Source organism: Electrophorus electricus, chromosome 2, assembly GCF_013358815.1.
Source record: "Electrophorus electricus isolate fEleEle1 chromosome 2, fEleEle1.pri, whole genome shotgun sequence".
Classification (NCBI taxonomy): Eukaryota; Metazoa; Chordata; class Actinopteri; order Gymnotiformes; family Gymnotidae; genus Electrophorus; species Electrophorus electricus.
In genome coordinates this window covers 34548337-34571005 of record NC_049536.1, presented here as the reverse complement: position 1 = coordinate 34571005, position 22669 = coordinate 34548337, and the positions used below count along the sequence as shown (strand labels likewise).

Below are 22669 nucleotides of genomic sequence, written 5' to 3'. Positions count from 1 at the left end.
CGTCACTGCCCCGATGATTAGGTGAATTCTCAGGCAGGGAGGAGGGCGAGGGGCACAATGGGGTGGGTGTAGTTCTGGGCAGATGCATTCTATTTCAGTCTTCAAACTCAACATTTCAAATTGAGATGGTCCCAATTAAACATATTCACTGATATATTTCAGAAATTTGCCTGGAGAGTTATTCATTATGAAATATAGTTAAATCATTATTCTCTCTACTCCACTTTATTTAATGTTTCTGGTCATAGCAGTCACATATAAACGTGATTTGATTGAGAATTATTCCTTTGGATATCAAGTTTAAAATTGTATTATTTATCCTGATAGAGACCATCAGTCTACTATATGTGTACTCACGGGCACCATCATAATCTAGGACTAAAATAAGATTTTGTCTTGACACTTCTAAGCAATTCTCACTATAATAATCAGCATCAATGCAATAATATTGTCCACACAAAATATTTAAGCATCCCAAATACTGAATCAAGGCCCTCTGAGTTGTCTGCATATTCTGCAGACACGTGTGGCCAAGCTGTTCACGTGCTGAGCGGAAAAGCGCCGTGCCAGGCTCACGTGCTGCAGCACAGCCCGACATCTGCAACCTCTTCACCAGCACGCAGGCAGCCAGACCAAACCAGCCAGCCCCTGTACACACCCACGGCAACACAGCACCAAGCTCAGTTAAAAGTCACTACTGCAGGATTGACCAAAAGTGTTAAAAACAAATCTTGAACTTGTGGAATATGACCAGCAAAATCTCCTTTGACAACGCAAAATGTTATCAGTGCAGTCAATGGCGCAAGAGGGGTCTCCATTGACTTGGTGCTCCGTTCCGTTTCCATAAGGCGTCTTCAAATTTGGGAGACGTCGTTTAGGTCAATTCAGATCTACGCTCTCAAAATCAAGGGCTTTCAGAGCGAAGCTAGAGAAGAGCCGAGGGCAGTATGGAGCATGCCCAGTGCAGTGTGGCCGTGGAGCACCCAAAAGATCTGTTCCACTGCCCCACCACAGGAGAGCAAATATAGGAAAAACACATTGCATCACTGCAGTGTCAATACTAATTATAGCATCCAAATCTGAGCTACTGCTCGCAAAACGGGGAAACAAGGCCATCGAAGCTACAAACTGCCTGAAGAGTTTGCGGATCATTTAGCAAATGAACAGATAGAAACAGTCTATTTAAACCAGGAAAGTGCCGGTAGGGCAGGTTCCACTTGTTTAATCAGCTGGACTCAAACAACTGTCTTCAAACAACCAGACGCTTGCTTGAATGACAGCCTCCTGCCACAGCAGTTCTTTGCAGGTTGCTGACCCGTGTTTAAACCTTTAAAGCAGAGGACTCCAACTGGGTGCTGTAGCTTTATTATTAGGTAGCTCAGAACCAAATTTACTGCACTAATCAAGGGATAATGAGAGCCATTTGATATGTAATAAAGCTGCACCTATCCTTAATGATATTCCACCTTAACAGCAGGTTAGTACTATTACATGGGCCTAAACAATGCAAGAAGCATAAATAATACAAAAAGGTAAATTAATAAATGCTGTGTATCCATATTGCTGTATATTCACATTCAGTGTCCTTCCTCATGCCATAGGACATTGACATCTACGGTCAATACCGTATCTATTTTCTGTGATGACATTTTAAACTTTAACACCAGAAAGTTACACCAAATAGGCATAAAATGTATTATAGGAAAATTCAGTTTCTGGCAAAAAAAGACAGAAAATTCCAGTTGTCTGCACAGAAAGAAAACATCTTTGTATTTGTGCTATTATCATTACAGGTTTCTGTCAGACGGATATCCAGAAGATTTCCTCTCGTCCTCAAACTTGATCGTACCCCACAGTTTCTTATGCTTAGTGTGAACACCCTCAGTGCAACCTATAGTTTACATAACAAGTACATGGATATGGCTGTAGTTATATCCAAATATACACTACATACTGTGTAAGATATTTTATTTAGTTTTTCAACAGAATGCTGAATAGTTTATTGTGCCTTATATTGCCTGTACCGGTCTTGGCATAACTAAACAGAATAATTTATTAATGAATATGAGAACAACTGAAGTGACCTTGCAGAGACATCTTGAACAGCTGAAGAAAAGGTTGATCTTAACTTCCACCTTAAACGCCTTGCACTGTAGGTCCTTATGTTCTTGAGAATCAGCCCATTTGAAACTCAGAGATGTCACCCAGCGTGGTGTTATGAGACGGAGGGAGATATAGAAGCAAGTGCGGTGGGGGTGCAGAAAGAGAGAGAGGAAGACAGAAATCACAGGAAGGCCATGATCTGCAAACACAAACAGTGCAACACCCGTTGCAGAACAGTGGGACAGACAATATCTGCTTATCTTGGGACATGGTCACATGGCAGCGGTGATCAGTGGGAACACGGTCCGAAAGCTCCGATAGTTTAAGACTCCATCATCTGCTCGCCACAAGGCCGCTGGTGGGACAGTTAATGGCAGCAGGTGCTGAGATCTCCATGGTGATAGAGGGAGGCTCAGGGAAAAGAGAACCGCTCGGTCAGAGTGCATTAACGGGATTTAGAGACTACTTCACCACTTCAGAAGATCAAGCAATCAAGCACTCTGATGCACCGATCTACCTTACAGTTTAATCACAGAAGGGGAGAGAGAGAAAGAGAGAAAATTAACTTTACTGTAAATCCTAGCTAATAAATGTGAGTGGATTAATTTTTTTTATATGCTTATTAAACACAAAGCCATTGCTTAATTTTTTTTCCTTCTAAGTACCCTGAAGTACTATATGGTAATAAGGTAATATAATCCTACAACAGTCTGTGTACAGTGGGTCATATGTGCAAACCACCCTAATCACTTGGATGCAGTAATATTGCTAATTCTTCTTGCAATGTCTATCATAGAAGGAATACATGTTGTGGTACAACACAGTACTTCAATTAGTATAGTTTAAATACTCTCGGAAGCCAAGATCTGGATATAATCTTTAAGAACTGGTTGTCATAAACATCCTGTGCGGTTAAAGTAGTTAAACAGAGTTTTGTACCGTATTTAGTTATTGCTCTATTTAAAAGATGGATGTAAATGCCATGCTTGGTTTTTCTGTGAGGTGTAATGCAAATAAAAGTTAGCTATAGGATGAGTGAATCAATCACGAAGTGCATCAGGACAAACAATGATACCTGTATATTTTCTGTATAGATGGCCTTTTTTTAATGGGGAGCACAGGGTGGATGTGTATGGCCAAATATTCCTTTTTAATTTTCATTTATTTATTTATTGTAGTCCATGGTTGATGGTTCCAAAAACCATCAAAATGCATTTACGTTTTTCTGTCTGAAAATAATTTTCCATGAATCGCCCTACATCCTTGCAGAAGAATGTAACTGTTGTGAGATCTCAAAAATAACTGTAGACAAACTGAGACTACAGAAAGAAGGTAATATATTTAAGGCTAACATTTGTGTCTATTACCTCTCTCTAGCTAGTTCAAACATGCATTTAACATAATGTTAGGAAACATTTCACACTAAACAACAAAAACTAAATTAAATGAATAAATATCAGGCATGAATAAGTGTCCACTGCATAAGCTTATGGCTTGATAGTCAGATGTCCAGCTTGTATTCATCTTCCTGGCAAATTTCAGTCAATGTTCAAATACACTATACACAAATTGTCATGCCTGACAAAGAGAAAAAATATGTTAACCATGCACGTGGTATTCCATTCATGTCAGATTGTGCTTATAATCACAACAACCTGAAAGACTCTGTTCACTGCATGTGAACCCACACACGTGAGCAAAATGTGTGGCAACAAGTTGTCCAACTTAATACGTATAGCAGGCACACGCGTCTACACTACGTTATCGTTGAGGTTTTGGGCCTTATCAGAAACCTCACGGATGTGTGCATCCAGAGAACTGCCCCTCCTATGTGAAGCGGTCAGAGTTCATCTTCCGTAATTTGGGCGGCAGATGTCCGTCCATGCGTCCCCCGCCCCCAGCCAACCGCTGCAGCTTGGGCGGCAAGTCTGCCACCGATTTGCTGATGGGCTCGGTGGTGATCCTGCCAGCTTTGGAGGCCTGCTTCTCATCAGACACGCCTGGCACTGAGCTGATTCTCTGGAGCTTCATGGGCAGGTCTCCTAGGCTGTAGGTCATCTCCGACGTGGTGGAGCTCATGCGTAGTAGCTTGCGGGGCAGCCCGTCACGCCCAGCCATCCGCTGCAGCTTTGTCGGGAGCTTGGCAGATGCCTCGGCAACCTCCAGCAGCTCCAGGCAGTCCAGGGAGTTGTTTTTTTCACCGCTGTTGCACAGTGATGGTGCAGCAAGTGGAGAGGCTATGAGCAGAGCCTCCTCCTGCTCCTTCACGCTGTACGGGGGTGTCGGCACCTCAAAGGTGGCGTGGAACTGCGAGTAGTCCACCTTGAAGAAGCCCTCCTCCAGGGAGATGACCGGGAAAAACCGGTGGCCCCACAGTACCTCATCCTCCGTATACGAAGTCCGTGCTTGGCATGTCATGCCTGTTATGGAAGAGACAGGCAGAGGGATTATTAAATTTAATTATGAAAACTGAAATACGAGCCTTGTAGCCTCTAACCTTTGTGGGGATCACTGTTCACAATGTGAAGCCATGATCACACAACGAATTTCTCACATTTCACCAAACAGAAATGGAAATCTTTCTCAGTTGTTCATAACAAAAGCTGTCACAATGACCCAGCAATGTCTTTGTTAAGCCACTAAATATTGATGGATAAAGTACATATGAATTCACTCATCCAAACAGTCAGTTACTGCCACACAAACTCATTGTTTAAAACTATTTTGTACTGTGCATTATGTTCATATTTCCTCTTAACTACAAAACACATAGGAGGTGACAAAAAACTCCACACTATAAACAATGATCGTAAATGCGCAATAATGAGATTATAGAGGCATTACTCAACCCCTGGGATGTGTTTTCACATTCCACATCCAATTATTCATTTGGCAACCTGCCAAAGGACTTAGCAACAAAATCCAAGACAAAAGTCTCCTAGAGTGACACTACAGCCATACTACAAACAGAAAAGTGTTTAACTCAAAGCATTCTTGGGATGTTTTGCATTCATAGAAGCATGTGCGTTGATGCACAGCAACAATCTGTGATAGGTACTCCCACATGGACAGAAGCAATAGTGTTAAGTTATTAAAGCACACAACACTGAGAACAAATGATCACAATGAGGAAAAAATTTTGTGAGTTCAGTGAAATTCAGTTGACTTTTCTGAGCGTTTTTCTTCACATTTCCTATATTATTATTTTTTAACGCAGTTATACTCATCGTACAGCATTCTTACACATCTTGGGCATATCTTGCAGCTGTGCCACCCATCTGGCCAGCACATTTGTGTGAATGCAGCTAACACCAGGTCTTTCCAAACCACAGAACTCAAAACACGGCTCCGTGCTCAGCCGTGGCACGTGACCATGCTGACAGCCAAGAAGCTGCAGGTGATCCAAGGACAGAGGGATCTGGTCACCTTCTCTCCCAGTGATGCTGCAATTTTATTGGCTCCCACAGCAGCCTTGACCACACAAATGAAACCGCTGGAAGTGGAACTTTTCAGTCTTTTCGTTTTTTTTCTTCTTTTTTTTGTGAGGTTCATCATTTTAAAAATTAGAGAAAAGCGTGATCTCATAACTGCATCTATTGCGGTAGTTAAGTGGTCTTGTAAAATCTTTTTCTTTTTCCTCCTTCCCCGATCTCAGCTTTCTCTCACTGAGGAACAATTTCAGTTACTGAACCTCTCACTCATAACTGCTCAGGCAATGAACACAAATGCAGCCAGTGACAGCACTCTTAATCTTTCCCTCTCGCAACCCATCGAGCTTCATCCTGACCTCGCCAAGTCGCAACAAATGGCAGAAGATTAAGATAATCAGATGGCTTAAGCCAAACCCCTAACAGACCTGCTGAGAGACCAGGGCTACAGGCACTGACTTTAAAGGACTAGGTCAATAATAACATCCAATGTTTATGCATATTTAATACTGAAGTATAGCATTGCTACTTTTGCCGTAAGCACAGCATTGAGGGTAGATATTAGAGGCAGACATTCATGTAAGGTCTTCCTTACAGGCTAAACAAAAGAAGAAACTCTTGCACAAAAAAAAAAAATCTGAAATATTTTTAAAAAATAAGAAAATGAAATGAGAATTCTGTTTGATAAATGATCAAACTTTACATTTCCAGACATTAACTAAAGCCAGTTTTGACTTGCTTGGCCCCAACCTCACCATAACAGTACACAAGGCCAGATAAAACTGGAAGAAGCTATATATATATGGAGAAAGTAATATGAAAGGGTCAAATAAATCAATTCCTTCACATGAATAGTAGCAAAGGCCCTGTGCTATCAGTTGAGTACAGGCTTCTTTATTCCCACAGACTTGTACTGGTTTGGTGTTATAGCATTACCACTTTCATGAAGTACAAAATTACTTTCAGGAGAATGCTCATCAAAAATCCATTTCGCTTTCATGACTCTCTCCCGCTCCCCACCGCAGTGTGAAATACACCAACGTGATGGAGCAGACAGACTCTGTGGGCAGACAATTCATGTATTCATTTACACGGACTGAACAAAGGCCCATTTTACAAAGCGAATGTCGGCATTCCAACATGCGAGTGCAGCGTGGGGACTGTGCGCTCCGCTCAGCTGCTTTCTTAAGACAGTAAAGATCTCCTTTCAGAGAGTAATGAGCGCTGCGGCATGACCGTGAGGTTACCACGGTACTGTCAAGGCCACAGCGGCGCACTCGGCTCACGGAGCCACAGCTGTGGAGGGAGCAACGCCATGTGCAAGCTCTCGTGCATGGTTTCTGCCCCATTTCTCCAGAGTGCTCGTGGCGCGCGGCACGCAGAAACACCCTGCGACCATACTGCCGTTGTTAGGACCTGGCGCGAGCGCTCAGAATCCTGCTGGCCCAGTACCGCGTGTTCACGCACCGCCTGCAAAGAGACGCACGCGTTATTTATCCACAGTGCTCAGGAACACGACACATCAGCGCAAATTGATTTGGGTTTTTTTTTGGTAGTAGTGTTGTTTTTTTCTTCTTTATACAAAGGAACACCTGCCATCTGGGAAAAAAGACGTCACTCATCTCGACTAGAGAGAGATAAAAACAAAAGAGAGAGACTATAAAAGAAGGAAATACATGAAATGATGGCAGCGGTGGTGGGCAATTTCAGCCATGAATTGAATACAACAAATTTAGAGCAATACAATATCACATTATGGCCGTTTTGTATAACTGAGACTATTATTAAACCAATAAAGAAAGCGTATGGATGCGTTGTATGACATTTATTATTCATGATGCATCATGAACCTGACAGAAAACTAGACCAGCGCTCCAGCAGCAAATTAGAACAAATCAAAACAAATTATCCCTTCTCTCTCTCTCTCTCTTCAATTACAATTTGAATAACGCAAATACAGTTTGAGTTAATTCTCATTCATTTTTGCTTTATGCAATTGATTAGTCCTATGGCCTTTGAGACTGTAGGTGCCGGCAAAAGAGAGAGAAAAAATAACATCAATTTATTTCACTCAGGGGGAAAGGGACTTACATAATCAAGACTACAACAGTGTGTTTCTATGGAAACCTAATCCTACAAGCATGCACATGTAAAGCTGCTATGATCAGCATTGTACAAGTCTTCTGTTTGGAGGCGGTCTTCAGCAAAAATACGCATACATACATGCAAACACACATACACACACACACACAAGGATAGGATGAGTACTTTATTACCACTACCACCAACAACAACAATAACATTACCAACATAATGTTCATGACTTTGAGAAATTATACAGACCAATATACAAACTACATACCACTATACAGAAGGTTTGCATTTAGACAGTGTTCAGTACTCATATTTTATAGCCTTCTAAATCTTTGAAATGGTACAATGTACAACTTATGACTGCATAAGCCGTTCATCCATCCTCTCCCTCACTCAGCCTCTCTCTCTCTCTTTCTCTCTCTCTCTCTCGCCATCATGTTGTAGCTTCATATCACTGTCCCATACTCCTGGGGCTAAGGTGGTTGAGAATGAGCAGTCGATGACAACACAGAGAAAATTAATCAAGCCAGCCTCTCCCCCGAGCTCTCACTCTGCACACTTACTCATACAATTACAGACCTCCTGATTTCATTCACACGCCACTGAGGAAGAGGAGGAGAACAGAACTCTCTAGGGCCCATCCAATCACACAGGAAGTAGCCGTTACTGCTGATGTGAGATTCAGTACTGAATAAGTTTTTCTTTGGTGAATAAACCCACAAAGTGGTAAAAATGAAGAAATAATCGAATTGTATTTGATTTACAAGCTCCACAGAAAAAGAAACATACAAAGCATCACAATTAATTATTAAATAACCGATAAAGCTGCAGCGAGGAAGCCGACAGCACAGCATGTAAATGAAATTGCTTTTTGCCTGTGTGGTGATAAATCACCATCATTAATGACAAATATCAGAGGGTTACTCTTTTGACTTACATATTTCTGCCTCCCTCTGCGTGGACTTTTTTTCCACTTCTCAAATAAAAAATTCAGCCTCCGTGCTGCTCTGTGGTATCGCTACACTCCAGATTTAGGCAACGATCACGAGACATGAACACATCATTAAACCACGAGAAAGAGCTCAACTGTTGAAAAACAGAGGAAACAGCTCATGAGAAAGAAGAGTTAGTCAAAAGGTACACTCATGTCCAAACTGCATTTTTACAATCAGTGGCTCTTAAAATGCTTTTGGAAAATCAAAAAGCTTTTGTATTTTTGTCAGTCTCTAAAAGCTGATAGTAATATCAGCACCACTTCCCTTATTTATTTATTTATGTTTATGTTTGCGTATGACATTTACTCAAGTTCCTAAATAATTTAATGAAAATAATACAGTCCCTGACTGCTTCACTCGATACCAAAGAGGATCTTCTCACTGGGTAAAGGCCCAAAAAACATGCAACTTCTTTGGGCATTGGATTACCCATGCAGCGACCGTGGCACCTTTGAACCGAGGAACTGAGGAACAGATCCTGACCAACAGTTAGATTCGGCCTTACAGATGCAAGTTACTGTCAGATTCACCTAAGACTTTACACAGTTTTAGCTACCGGCAACAAACCTCTTTCATAATTATAGTTCTATAGAACAAATTCTTTTTGTCACTTGTTTTTCAGTAAGACGCAGAGAGAGCTAGGTCACAAACGTCCACAGCGTGTTTGTTCTCTAAAAAGTGCTATATGCTGTACAGCTATTTGCTATGCAGATGCTGTTATTATTGGCAGCACCTGTACGCCTGTACGCATTCTGGCTCCTAGTAAGGGACTGTAGTTGTACTTCTGTTTGACACATTACAGCTGAGGAAGCAGAGCTGGAGGAGGAAACACATCTATTTACAGGACGTCACAGGGCCATGCGCCTGAGGAGAGAGGGCAAGACAGGGTTGAAAGAGATGGCAAGAAAAATGAGAGAAGTGTTGTGTTATGATGGAAAAAGGTTTGAGAGAGAGAGAGAGAGCACACGAGTGAATGAGAAAGCGAGAGAGAGAGAGAATGGGACAGGAATGGTAGAGTGATAAGAAGGTTAAGTTATCAGCACCTTGCAAGCCCAGCACAAAGCATGCATGCATAGAAATGGTGTCATACCGGGACAGGTCATCCACGTGACAATGTGCAATTTCTGAGTTCAATAACTGCAGTGCAGAAAGGGAGTGCATGGGGCATAACTAGCTCCTATTCTATATCTTTTCCATACATTCTTATCAAGAATATATACTGCAGGGCATTTATTTTACATCCAGGCCTACGATAGGGGGTTTAACTCATGATGCTCATGCGTGGCAGAGAACAAATGTATACATAAATGATACATAAATGAGCAAACATATACATAAACATATATATGGTATCAGGGACACCTGTGAAATTCAGGCACCAGTTAGTGGCCATAATCCCCCATTTCCTGACCTTTGACACCTGATCCAGCTCATAAGGGGATTTATAATTAGCTGATGTGTCGAACATGAGATCCTCAGGGAAGCAGTAAACTGTATGTACTAATTACACAAAAATACTAAGTCCCCTCAGAACTGTTGTGTAGCTATATAAACACAGCCAGCTCATTACCTGGAGAACAAACTGCATTAATGCCACTATGATACGGGGTTTTTATATTACTGTTACAACAAATGACTGCTGTTAAGGTGGAGATATTGTACCATATACAGATTTAATGTACACTTGTGTTCGTGTGTGTGTGTGTGTGGTGTGTGAGTGTGTGTGTTTGTGTGTGTGTGTGTGTGTGTGTTCGTGTGTGTGTGTGTGTGTGTGTGTGTGAGTGTGAGAGAAATTGAGAAAAAATGAAGAGGGAGGGAACACAGAGTAGGGAGTGTAAAAGAAAGAAAGAAAGCATGGAAGGATGATGGATGGATGGATGGATGGATGGATGGATGGATGGAAGGATGGATGGATGGATGGAAGGATGGATGGAGGGATGGATGGATGGATGGATGGAAGGATGGAGGGATGGATGGAAGGATGGATGGATGGATGGATCTAGGCAGGAAGGGACCAAAGCACATGCCAGTTTTTCCAGAGCTTTGACAGGCATTACACTGGGACAGAAACAGCAGCTCATCTGCAGACGGGCCGTTTCATAAAAGTGGCTGCTCCAGTGAACACAGCATCTATGCGTTTATCCATGATCGATTAATGTTGTCTTTAGAGACCCTCAGACATGACCAATCAATGGTGCCAGTGACTCAAACACTAAAAGCAGACTGCAGCCTTTATCAGTGAATATAACACATTTAACCTATTAGACTAGCAGCCTCCATTGGCCACAGAGCACACACGTCGATGCCGAGTCTGAAAGCTCTCTAATGAGGGGCTATAACAAAAGCCTTTTTAAACACACCCATAATGTACATTTTACACACTTCATAAAGATGCATAAAGTCCTACCACTTACACTGTAGAACTTAAATCACAAGCCATGCATAACAGTTGCATAAGCAGTTGGTGAACATTCACATTGTTTCCTTCAGTCAGGAGCTAACAAATACTACATGGCCAAGTGTGAAGAACTACAGTTGCTGTGTAGGCCTGAAAAGACGCGTGTGGTCAGCGTGGATGTGCGGTGATGGAACTTTCCACGAAACAAAATGCTCACACCTCTTGTTATCCTGCAGCTCCTTGTTGTTCTTTGGGGTGTTAACACACGTTTGTTCATGTCTCTGGGGACAGTGGGAATTCCTCGTCACATAGTTGGGGAACATTTCTAAGCCCTGATTTAGTTTCAAAGGACATAAATGGGTATTATGTCCTTCAGATAGATAGACGTATTTAGTCTTGTTTAATGGCAAAATTGTGTACGGGGCTTTGAGGGGAAGATCCGGCCCTTGCTGCATTGTACTCTTTTTATCGATAGTCTGTTAGTTGCAAGGGGAGTCCCCCAAATTTTACCCATCTGAGGCTCTCATTTTTTTAGTGGTCCTGTGACAGTTCCTGTGTCCTGTGCTGTTACTTTTTAAAATGGTATAAACTATGAAATACATGGAATTGCAGGAAGGTATTTGACACATCCTGGGCTGTTGTGCAATTCCTTCACATGGTTTCATTGTATCTTTTGTTTTGTAGCTATACTTGTTTTGCTATTGCGTTATTATTTTAATTCTTGACCAAATAGTATGGTTAAGGTATTTGATTATTAATTGGAAGGTTGCCAGTTCAAGTCCCACCACAACCAATTTACCACTGTTGGGTCCCTGAACAAGACCCTTAACCCTCAATTGTTCAGTCAGAATTATAAGTCACTTTGGATAGAAGTGTTTGCTAAATGTCATAAACGTAAACTATAGCTTTTATTATTATGGATAACAATTTCCTGCAAGATGTCCCACTATACTGTGTGACTAAAGCCCTATATAAGCACCATAACTGTAGCTTATGCAGGGCCACACAATAGAGTATACCCAGACCAGCAAGACTGGAATAATTACACCATAGTTTATATGTATTTAATATATCACACAAATTAATTCATTAATTAAATTATCACATGTGGGACACCCCTGCTTCCCTTGTGTTCTATCTTTGGCACAAGCGTAAAATAGTTGCGAATCAAATCTAACAACAACATCAAAAAAATATAAAACCCCTACAGTTGTGTCGACTACCACATGCACCTTTGTAGATGTAACACTACTGTGAGGATATGGGGTGCCTCAGAGCAGACATTTCAGAGCAGGCAATTCAAACGACGCCTAAAAGCTCTAGGATCACTTCCCATACCTGTGGAACACAAATCATTTGTAGAGTGTGAGAACATGAGCTTCACTTCTGTGCCAATTATTTACAGTCTAACTGTTCCGCATTCCCGGACCGCCTGCGTGCTGCATCACAACAGTTGTCATGGATGATGTGCCATCCCCGTGGAAGCGGGTTCGAGTGAGGTCCTGCACCCCACAGCAACCCCTGCAGATTCATCCCCATTCAGTGCATCCCTGACAAATCTCTAAAGATGCAATTAGCCGTCCCTCCCTGTGTGTGTGTGTGTGTGGGGGGTGGGGGGGGGGGGGTTGGCGGAGGTTGTGAGTGTGAAGGGGGCCATGGGACGTGGGGGATGGGGGGTGATGTACACAGCTCCCACGGAGCCTGCAGCGGACCACCACGCTCAGTTCCCTTCATCCTTTCTTCAGTTAGGAGGAGCCTGTTCTTCAGAGCGGCCATTACAGTGGAACGGTGTCAGGAGACCGGACTGCGCATGCAGCAGCGAAAGGAGGTGGGGCTGGCTTGGTCTGGGTGGGGCGCGAGCACACGCAGCTCCGTGCAGCACAACAGGACGGTCCACACGCACAATGCTTGCAAAAAGACGAACATAAAACATCCGCTTAGGACGTGGAATGCTGCAGTCCTGTAGCAGCAAGCGCTTAGCTAAAGCCACCAAGCACTGGCATGATATTTCTACCGCACAACAAACAATGATATCCACAAGACGGTGCGGAAAGAAGAGGCTGTATTATCACTGGTGGTTTCAGTGCTATAAGTGTCTCTAAAAGGGCGGGAGATGGGCAGCTGAGGGGGGTTGGGAGGCTATGGATAAACTCTGCATCAGTGCAGATCGTTATCTGACTGATCTCAGGGCAACAGTAAATTTAATTTTTGCATTTGAGGGGATCTTTATCGGTCACTGTAATGAAATTCTGCAGTGAACTGCATCCTTGCAGAACACACCACGGAAAATAAGTGAGGCTGCTCAGCAGGAAATATGCGAGGGAAATCCGACTCATGCATATAAAAATCATATATAAAAATCACGCACAAATTCCAATAATAAAACTAATAAAGATAATCTTATATATGTATACAAGCAAGGTGAGTTAGGCAAACAGAAATAGAAGTAAAGGTGCATCAGAAATAAAAGACCTGTTTATTTACATATAAACATAGAACGCAAAAGAGGGCCATAAACTATCTGTATATTAGAGTGAGTACTGATCCAAACCAACACATTAAGCTCGGGCCATCAAGAGGGCTAGGCAAGACCGATAATTTGTTACACACGGCTACAGAAAGTTGGAGGTTCCCTGAGGCGGCTGGTTCTGCCCTCAGGGTCCAGGATGAATTTGTGCCACTCTGACCCCGAGCGCATCTGACCTAACTGGCATATCTGTTATCATCCATTCAGTGGAAGACCACCCTACTGTGGGGGTTCATTTCAACCGCAAGAATCTGAGCACGGCGTAGCGTCAAGCGCAGTGCACGGAGGTCTCTTAATCAGTCATAGTGACAGTCCCTCCAACGCTCTGCCTGGTTCATCTGAGGGTACTCGCCACCCTACTTAGCTCCAGCTGTCTCCTGGTGCGACGTGATTGGACGAGGGAATCGAAGGACATTGTTTAGCTTTTCCCCTGTTCTTCCCACCCAAGTCTGCCATACCGTGTCATACGCTGACCACAGCACGGGGCTGACAGGACTACTCCATCAAGTCCGCTAGGAATGCAGAAACTAAAACATACAAACAAACAAGCCACTGACGCAGACTAATTTCTTCACGCTCACAGCTTGCGTGCCTATAAAAACACGCACTATATATAATAATTTAATCCAGATCACGATGCTGAACACATTAAAAGCTGCTGAAGCATGCAGTGCTATAACCGTATTGAGCACATTGTCGCTGAAAGATTCATGCCACCAGCATGAGTGACAGACAGCTCAAAAGTGACAGGGCTAAACTGGAAACACTACTGCGTGGAGGCGTGTGCACAACATGCAATGATTCAGTGTTTCTTCTGCTCTCCGTAATGACCCTCAGTAACCCCAATAAATAGGAAAGCCTGAGAATAAAGTTAAAGTTTAAGCTGCAGATCTCTCATCGGGCTCTCCATCCATGATGGCCCCCCCCTAAGGTTGTGCCCTCAGCTGCTGTTTTGTGTGTATGCAGTGCAGCGAGTGCCTACCTGAAACCCTAATTACACTCAACACGGGGAATGCTCAAACACAAGCCCCTGTCTCCTTATGCCCAGAAATCTGAAATTCATCTCTCTCTCTCTCTCTCTCTCTCTCTCTCTCTCTCTCTCTCTCTCTCTCACTCTCTCCCGCATGCTGAGCATGCAGGTTAATGTGCCCAGCTTCATGGGCTCATTCAGTATTCAGTCTGGCAGTCAACACTGGGAAAATTTCAGTCTGAACACTGAACATGGATGTGAATAAATATATGGTGAATTATTCCATGTGCACTGAGCGAAATATACAATACACACCCAAAACAGTAAAAAAAACTACCGATTTCACCCAGTTTATTTCAGTTTTCTAAATCCACAACAAAATATTTACAATCAGTAATTAGGGGCAAAGAATCCACATGTATAAGTAATTACTTAGTAATTAATGGTGTCGGTAAAAAGACAACAACATCTACGACAAAGGAACAAACCCAATTTACCAACATGGGATATACTGCATAAACATACCACTACATGGTCACAAGAAGACACATACGCAGATAGCACAGAAATCCCCAAACACACCCAAACACACATGACCCTTACAGTCCTAGTTTGGTCTCACTCGCGCGCCATATATAGTATCCTGCCACCCACACAGCTCGCGGCAGGCAAACACATGAGCACGGCGCACGCCAACAGTGCGAGAGCGGTTCGTTCCTCCATGAGCGTGGACATGGAAGAAGAAGATCAAAAGAAAAAGGGATGAGGCGAGAGCAGGAGAGAGAGAATTCCAGCGGAGTGAAAACTGCGACACAGATTTGAACCGCACTCAGGCACAGTCTGCTCGGTCACTCTGTGAATGCTCGTCAGGAGGGATATTCAGAGGCATAATATCAGCCTCTCGAACTCCTGAGGGCCTGCCCTGCTGAAAAGGATTTGCTTTAATAGTGGTGGATTTGCCATGTGCTTGAGCTCTGGAGCTTGTGACAGTAATAAGATGTTATATGAATTAATGACCGAAGGTATAACATTGGTCCTTTCAGGGCATTTCCACGCCGAGTGCCAGACAGGGGACAGGCTGGCTAGGCTGCTCTCTAACAGTGAGATGCTCCACAGTATCATTCACTGTGGGCTTTTATTCCTAAAAGAATCTTTGATTCACTGATTGTTTCTCTAAATGATTGTGTAATGTCAGCGGAATTTTCAGATGATTGCTCTCAATGTGGGCAGACTACCGAAGGCCTAAATCTGAAAATGGCCAACGAGGTATCGAGGTTTAGGAGCATCATTCTTGTGCTCCACTCAGAAAAGCATCCACCTTTTCTACACTGGACATTGACATGTGAGGAGCGCACCAGGCATCTCTGAGAAGCGACCCTCTCCCCAGGACGGCACTAAGGGCCGTGAAAGGAGCAGAGCTCAGGCGGCGAGACTTTGGAGGGAAAATGCCGGTGTGGTCTTATGCCAACGTCTCAGCACTCGGTACAAGGAGCACTGCGGTCGTCATCGCAGACGGCATCAAAGCCGCGTCCCTTTTCTGCTGCCGTGTGCTGACTGAGCTCAGTCCTTCCTGCCGGCTCCCCAGAAAAGAAAATTACATCCTCCTTCTCCAAAAAGGAAATTGTAAAAACAGGAAGCTGTAAAAACAACAGATTTACCAGTGACGGTAGCAAAAACAAAGTGTTTCAAACCCAAATATTCCTAGACTTGAAGAGATGCTGACAAAACCTGTCAACCTCAAGAATGTGTGGTAAGTTCTTCACATCAATCCTGCTGGGATACACGCACCTCTTACTGGTGGAGGGATATAAGGTGGAAAAAATGAATGATAGGTGGACGTCATCACTGGAGCAAAGCGTGGGCCCTAAACGGTGGAGGGCTGACTAACAGGACATCCACGAAGCGAGAGACGACTCGCGTCGCGTGCTTTTGCAGATGATAGTGTACTCATCAATTAAATGATTGCAGTTTCCTCCTTCTGTGCTACTGCAGCTTCAGATATACGAAGTATAAGCCTCTCTAGATGGCACATGAACTGGCAGAGGACAGAATTATGCCACTGAACTACACAGAAAGAAGAAATATTAATACAATTAATAATATAATAATATTAATAGAAATGTTAGAATCAGCTATGAATTTTCACCTGCGTATAGGATGCACTCCCACATAATTCAGGGAGTGGGCGACACTATACCATGTTGTAGCAGGCTTCGTGTGTAAGGTGCCGTGCCCAGATGCCACACAGCACTGCCTGCCATGAGAAGAGATGGTTTCAGAGCAGGTATAGCCAGCGTTTCAAAAGCGGCCGTGAATGACGTGTGTTGATGTCAGACCTCAAAGCCACATGCTGGAAAGACAGACAGACCGTTGATTGCTGCCTTTGAAGCAAAAGAGACAGGAAATCATCTTGGACATCCTGAACTTGAGCAAACGACCTGATAACGAATTCAACGGGGCAGCACTCAGAACTCAATCCGATCATTTAACGTGACTAATATAATCGGAGGCTGTGTTGCCAATAGTTATTCATGACCAAGAGGTAAAGTGTGGATAACGGTGCAATTACTGTTGGTGATCAAATAAAAACGACACTATAGCCATTCTGATACCTACGTGAGACAAAAACTTTGCTTTGTACCTTCACTAAAAGAAGTGCTGAATTTAAAGGGCAACTCCACTGAGTTCTCAAAATGTCTGCATAATTACCTCGGTGAGAAGTAAACAAAGTCATTCAGGCGCTCGAGAGAAACTTACTGTGTCAGAACTGTTTGATAGCGACAGGGAGAGGGACCAAGGGCCTGTAGCACTTCAAGCCTCTAAAAGCCTTTCAAAGTGGTAACACAGAATGCTTATGAATCTGTTGTCTAAAGAATGCTTTATCAATTTTATAGTTTCATGTTTACAGTTTTATATATGATTTATCAGATTTATCAGTTTGTGCCACAACATATTCTTGTATTAAATACTAAATGCAGAGGATTACAGGGATAAATTTTTACAATTTTTTTTTTTACTAGATTTACTAATATTTTCGCAGTATGAATATTCCTTATAATTACTTTGTTTGTCTCTATTCAATTTATAGATCCAAAACTCACGGCTTTGCGCCCTGTCCACCCAGAGACCACAATGAGACAAAATGCTTTGCAGACAGTTTTCAGGGCTTCAAAATAATCAGAAGTTCAGTGGCTGTTCAAAACCTTGAAAGCACATGAGGGGGGTGGGGGGTTAAAAGCAGGTTGCCATGGAAACAGAGTTACAGTGACCAGAAAACCAGAGAGTCTTGGGATCTGGGAGTTTCACTGTAGGCCTACATCCATTTTTAATGGAGCATTGTTTTTTTAAAACAAGTTTTTCATTCCTGACTCTCGAATAAGGGCAGTTTAAACTGAGCTTATGTTGTTCGTCTCCAGTTTCATCTGTTTCATGTGACTGAAAGACAATAAACACTTTGCAGCAACCCTCCAAATGAACATGCAGTTACTTAGGCCATGTTTAGACACAAGCTGTAAGCATTTTAACTAAAAGCCAGGACACACTTTATAAGGTCTCATAATAACCATTAGCACCAGGGCCATTCTGCGCCTCTTCATAGCATCTCTACACAGAAGAGAAGCCACATATACAAAATACCATTATGCGATGCCCAACGTTTTAAATGAAACACATCCAGGTTTTATTGGCTGTCGCCTACCACACATACTCCTAATCCAGAGGCCAAGTCCCTACAACAGCTTCAGATGCTGTGTAAAGCACTAAAGGTATTGTTACACGTTCTGCAGGTCACCACCATGCAGGCTTTCCCACCTGGTCCAATGAAAACCCCACTCAGTGTTTACGGCACCTGTTCAGAACACCGGCTGACTTTACAGATCTTAATTAACGGCGCTAATGAAGTTTTAACATTTACATTTCACTTAAGCTACTAACCTTCGTTTGATCTTCAGTCAGCAGTAAACATCACGTTTGATCACCAACGTGACTTCCTGAAGCTAAAGCCAATCTAGTCACTGATGACTTTTCCAAAGTACTAGGCAAACATGCTGTCGTGCTAGATTTGTCAAACGTGACAAATCAAAATGTTTTTCATTCAAAATGTAAAACTCTTTGGATTTTTGCTTTGTGTAGCTTTCTTAGTAACAATGGAAAAACACCAGGAACAAAGGCTCATGGGATTGTACACGCAGCCCACTGAAAACAGCAAGTGAGCAGACTCGAGTAGAGATCATAATGTCCCTTCTAACCCAGCTGCTTGTGACGTTCAGGAAAAACAGGGTGCAGCCTGTCTAAAGCTGCATGCTCCAGTTCCACCAACCTGCATGCTCCACCCTACACTTCTGCATGCTCCACCCTACACTCCTGCATGCTCCACCCTACACTCCTGCATGCTCCACCCTACACTTCTGCATGCTCCACCCTACACTCCTGCATGCTCTACCCTAACATTCTGTGTGCTCTGCACCAACAGCCTGTGTGTTCTCCATCATCACCATGCTGACATTAATTCTGACACATTTCTGCCTAATCGTACTTGGAGACAGAATGAAAGCACAGCTAAATACAGTACTATGATCCGTCACACCAGAGCGTTTCATAGACATGTCCGTGCACTGATGAGGAACGGCAAAGGCCTGTGTACAGTGGCATGATTCATGTATGGCTGTATTCCAATTTTATAGAAATCTAAGTAAGTTTTCAGACCAAACTTAACTCTTACATTTCAACTAACACAATCAACAAAATTCAGAGTGAAACTGGGTATTAAATACATAAAAGTCCAAATGGGAATTAAATATATGTTTAAGGCATTTTAAATCTTGATCAATTAACATTATTATAAAAGATATCTATGTCTATGAACTTTCAGAGAATGTAAATGTGAAACTGTGTTCCCTGGTGAAAAAAAGACCCACACAGCTGTCAGACTTAATCACTGACCCTGAATATATTTATACTGCCACTTTAGCATTTGTCAATAAAGTGCAATCAATCAGATCCAATAAAGAGTCAAACATGGTCTGTGCAGTAGGCCTACACTTAGTGACACCTGGTATGCATGATTTTCAGAAGCTTTTCACTGAAATGATCATTCCCATACCAAACTGTTAGACTCCTGCTTGTGGAGTAAATCACTTACCTGTTGTTTCCACGATCCCTTCCAGTATCACCACTATTTCGAACTGCTCTGTCTGCATGGACCGCTGAGAAAGCTCGTAAAACGGGCTTTTGCTGTCGATCACGTGGCAGATGGTGAGCGGCGAGACGAGAAAGAGTTGATCCGCGCCGGTGCTGAAGCCCACATCCAACTCCAGCTGATCCAGCGGGAGAAACTCGCCCTCGGGCGTCTGCCGAGACTGGGGAAGAAGCAAAAGAGGTCGGAGAGGAGCGCCGCTTTAAACTCCGCCAGGCAGTCAACCTGCTGACAGCACTTACCGCATTTATGTGGAAATCAGAGCGATCAGTCATCAGAAAATAGGCAGAGAGGTATATCGAATCAAAGGTCAAAGTTCAAAAAGACCATTGGCACATCTGGCTGCTAATGCCTTTCTCTCCAAACTTGAAGAACTAATGACAAAAACACTGAGATGGCCAAAACAGGAAAAAAATGTTAGTCTAAATTAGACTGTTGTACAATCCCAGGCGAATAACATTGTTTTTACTTATACCGTTTGTAGACTTGCTACTGTGTAAGGTAAGTATACAATAAACACGTTCATTTTGGGAATAGTCCTTATGTAATGCATACGGAAAGCAGTTATAACAGTAGCAATGGCCTCTGTTAAATCTCTGCTTTGGACAAAAGAGCCGATGTAAATGTCATGATCACATTTTCCCTGTCGGCACATTCCAGACAACGAAACGGAAGCTGAATGACTACTTCTGACAGGTGAATAAAAAGTAGTGCTATAACTATCTTGCAGTCGAGCACTTTCTAAAGAATAGCATCGCTGTGTTTTTTTTTATTCATTTTTTTTTGCCACTGAACAACAGAGGACAGGCACTTACTTTGAGTAATTTGCAGCGTATCTGTGCGGAGACCATGTGGCTGTTGCGCAGGTTCCCGACCCTGAACATCAGAGTGAGTTTTCCGTCTCTCATGGAGATAGCTGCATGTTCACTAAACATCAGCGTCTCGGCCCTTTTCTTGGGCTGAGACATCTTAATGAACATGCAGCCTATCAAAAAGGCATCTACAATTGATCCAAGGATGGACTGGAAGAGAAAGAGAATGATGCCCTCCGGGCACTTGTCCGTGATGTACCTGTAGCCGTAGCCTATGGTCGCCTCGGTTTCGATGAAGAATAAAAAAGCGGACGGAAAGTTATAAACGTTGGCGACGCACGGCGTGTACTTGTCATCGTGGGCTCGGTTGAGGTCCCCTCTTATGTATGCAATGACCCACCACATTGAAGCCATAAAGAGCCATGCGACTGTATATGTGAGAATGAAAATGAACAAATTCCAACGCCATTTCAGATCCACTAAAGTAGTGAACAAGTCTGAAAGGTATCTGCTGGTCTCCCCGCCGAGGTTCCCGTGCTGGACGTTACAGCGGCCGTTCTTGTCCACGAATCTCTGCCGTTTCCTTTTCTTCTCCGGGGCGGCTTGGTTGAATCCAGAGCCGCTGGACGAGGTGGTCACTATCTGGTAGTCGTCCCCAAATTTCTTCCGAAGTGCAGACATACTAGCCTGTGAAAGAAATTCAATTTAGAGCTATACCTCCGTTCTCTGCTAAAGCAAAGCACGGCACGTTTTATGGTCTTGCTGGTGTTGTAACTGTTCTGCGCGACTGAGAGCCTGTTGGCGGTTCTGAGAGAAAAATCTGCGCCTTACCTATATTTTTACCATACGGCTCGTCTCCGTCCACACGCGTGTCGTTAATGCATCTCAGAATGATGCTTACAAGGAGGTAAACAGACGCTCGGGAACGACACACTGGTTACGATGCATGTCTGCTCGTGAGAAGCGGCAGCGATGGTCCCGGAGGGCGAGGGCGCGGGACGAACTCTGCACGCGCGCTGTCCGCAGTTTCAGTGCTGAATCCCAACCTCTGGTGCGCTGCTGCTCTCTCGAGCCGCGGCGACCGCGACCGCATCCAAGCTTCAGTGCAAAGTTGCACAAGGTTCTTAGAGCGCCGTCAGAAAAATTTTAAATGTGTCAGTTCACGAGCGCATGTCTCGGGCATGTGGCGATCACTGCGCGCGCGTTGTTTGAGATGAAATGTGCACGGGCATGCGCCAGATTCTGCGCGTTGCTGTTGGATTACGGTTCAAGACAAAATCTCGCCATTGTCTTCTCCTCTTGTCTAAAAAGATGTTTGCTCAGTTTGAGGCAAAGGCACGGATGAAAAGGAATGTAGAATCGCGTGGCGGCTGCTGCCCTCGTCGTCAATAATAAGAAGTTTCTGAAGCTCCGTTTCTCACCCTGTCACGGTGTTTAGTTTGCCATACAGGGTGGTCTTAGTGCCAGCTGGTTTCTCTCTCCGCACGCGATCCCTGTGTTTGTGCTTCTCACGCGCAGACTGCTGTCTGGGGTCCCTTCCTACAGAACCATATCATGCACAAGGGGGAGGGGATGGACCACACTCGCGAGTAAAGATCACTTTTAGCGCGCGGATGAGGCAATTGTTTGATGTGTTGTTTAAAGAGTAGGGTAGCAGCGATAAGTCCATCATTAATGGTATTAATAGCTCATATTTTACGTAACTAAGGCGCTTTAAGGTTTTTTCTCCTTTCATATTATCCATGTACTATTTATATCCCAGGTGGAAGTCAAATGTAATTTTCTCATCAAAGGACAGGAATGGCCAAGTACCTATATTGCTGTTCCGGTCTAATTTGATTTGTGTTGACAGTCTGATTTACCAAGGCCTTGAGAGGACAGATGCACTTTGCAGAATCTCAACTCTTTCTGTAAATGCATAAGCCCTCTGGCTCTTATCTAAAGTAAACAGATAAAGCATACTGATGTGCTCTACAGGGGGGTAATTTCTGAGTGTTTCCTTCCAGTGCATAAACAAAAAGATAAACACACTTACAACATTTGTGCCCTCTATTTAACCGGCCGAACAGTTAGGACACATGCTTTCTGTGTCTCATTCTATTAGGGGTTTGAACAGCACACTGTGTTTAAGGTGGAGAACATCTCACA

General features: G+C 43.4%; 1 protein-coding gene across 2 annotated transcripts; it reads right to left on the bottom strand.

The window, feature by feature from the left end:
* Window positions 1–3423: 3423 nt before the first annotated feature.
* On the bottom strand, window positions 3424–22029 carry kcnj3a (potassium inwardly rectifying channel subfamily J member 3a). Of its 2 annotated transcripts, XM_027012665.2 has the most exons (5): window positions 21353–22029; window positions 20525–21208; window positions 19656–19872; window positions 16662–16769; window positions 16395–16550 (listed from the first exon to the last, which is right to left on the bottom strand). In XM_027012665.2, the coding sequence occupies exons 2-4, from the start codon at window positions 21200–21202 to the stop codon at window positions 16690–16692; spliced, it is 975 nt and encodes a 324-aa protein (XP_026868466.1). In that variant the 5' UTR covers window positions 21203–21208; window positions 21353–22029; the 3' UTR covers window positions 16395–16550; window positions 16662–16689. The 2 variants fall into 2 exon arrangements, with proteins under 2 accessions (XP_026868465.1, XP_026868466.1); XM_027012664.2 differs by lacking the exons at window positions 16395–16550; window positions 16662–16769 and adding an exon at window positions 3424–4523.
* Window positions 22030–22669: the final 640 nt, after the last annotated feature.

Excerpts from the sequence above, each read along its gene's own strand:
- kcnj3a (XM_027012664.2), bottom strand. The coding sequence starts at position 21,202 with ATGTCTGCACTTCGGAAGAAATTTGGGGACGACTACCAGATAGTGACC. Across the intron at positions 19,873-20,524 it reads TACGCTGCAAATTACTCAAA|TCTCGGCAGACGCCCGAGGG; the intron begins GTAAGTGCCTGT and ends CTTCTTCCCCAG. Across the intron at positions 4,524-19,655 it reads AGGGATCGTGGAAACAACAG|GCATGACATGCCAAGCACGG; the intron begins GTAAGTGATTTA and ends CTTCCATAACAG.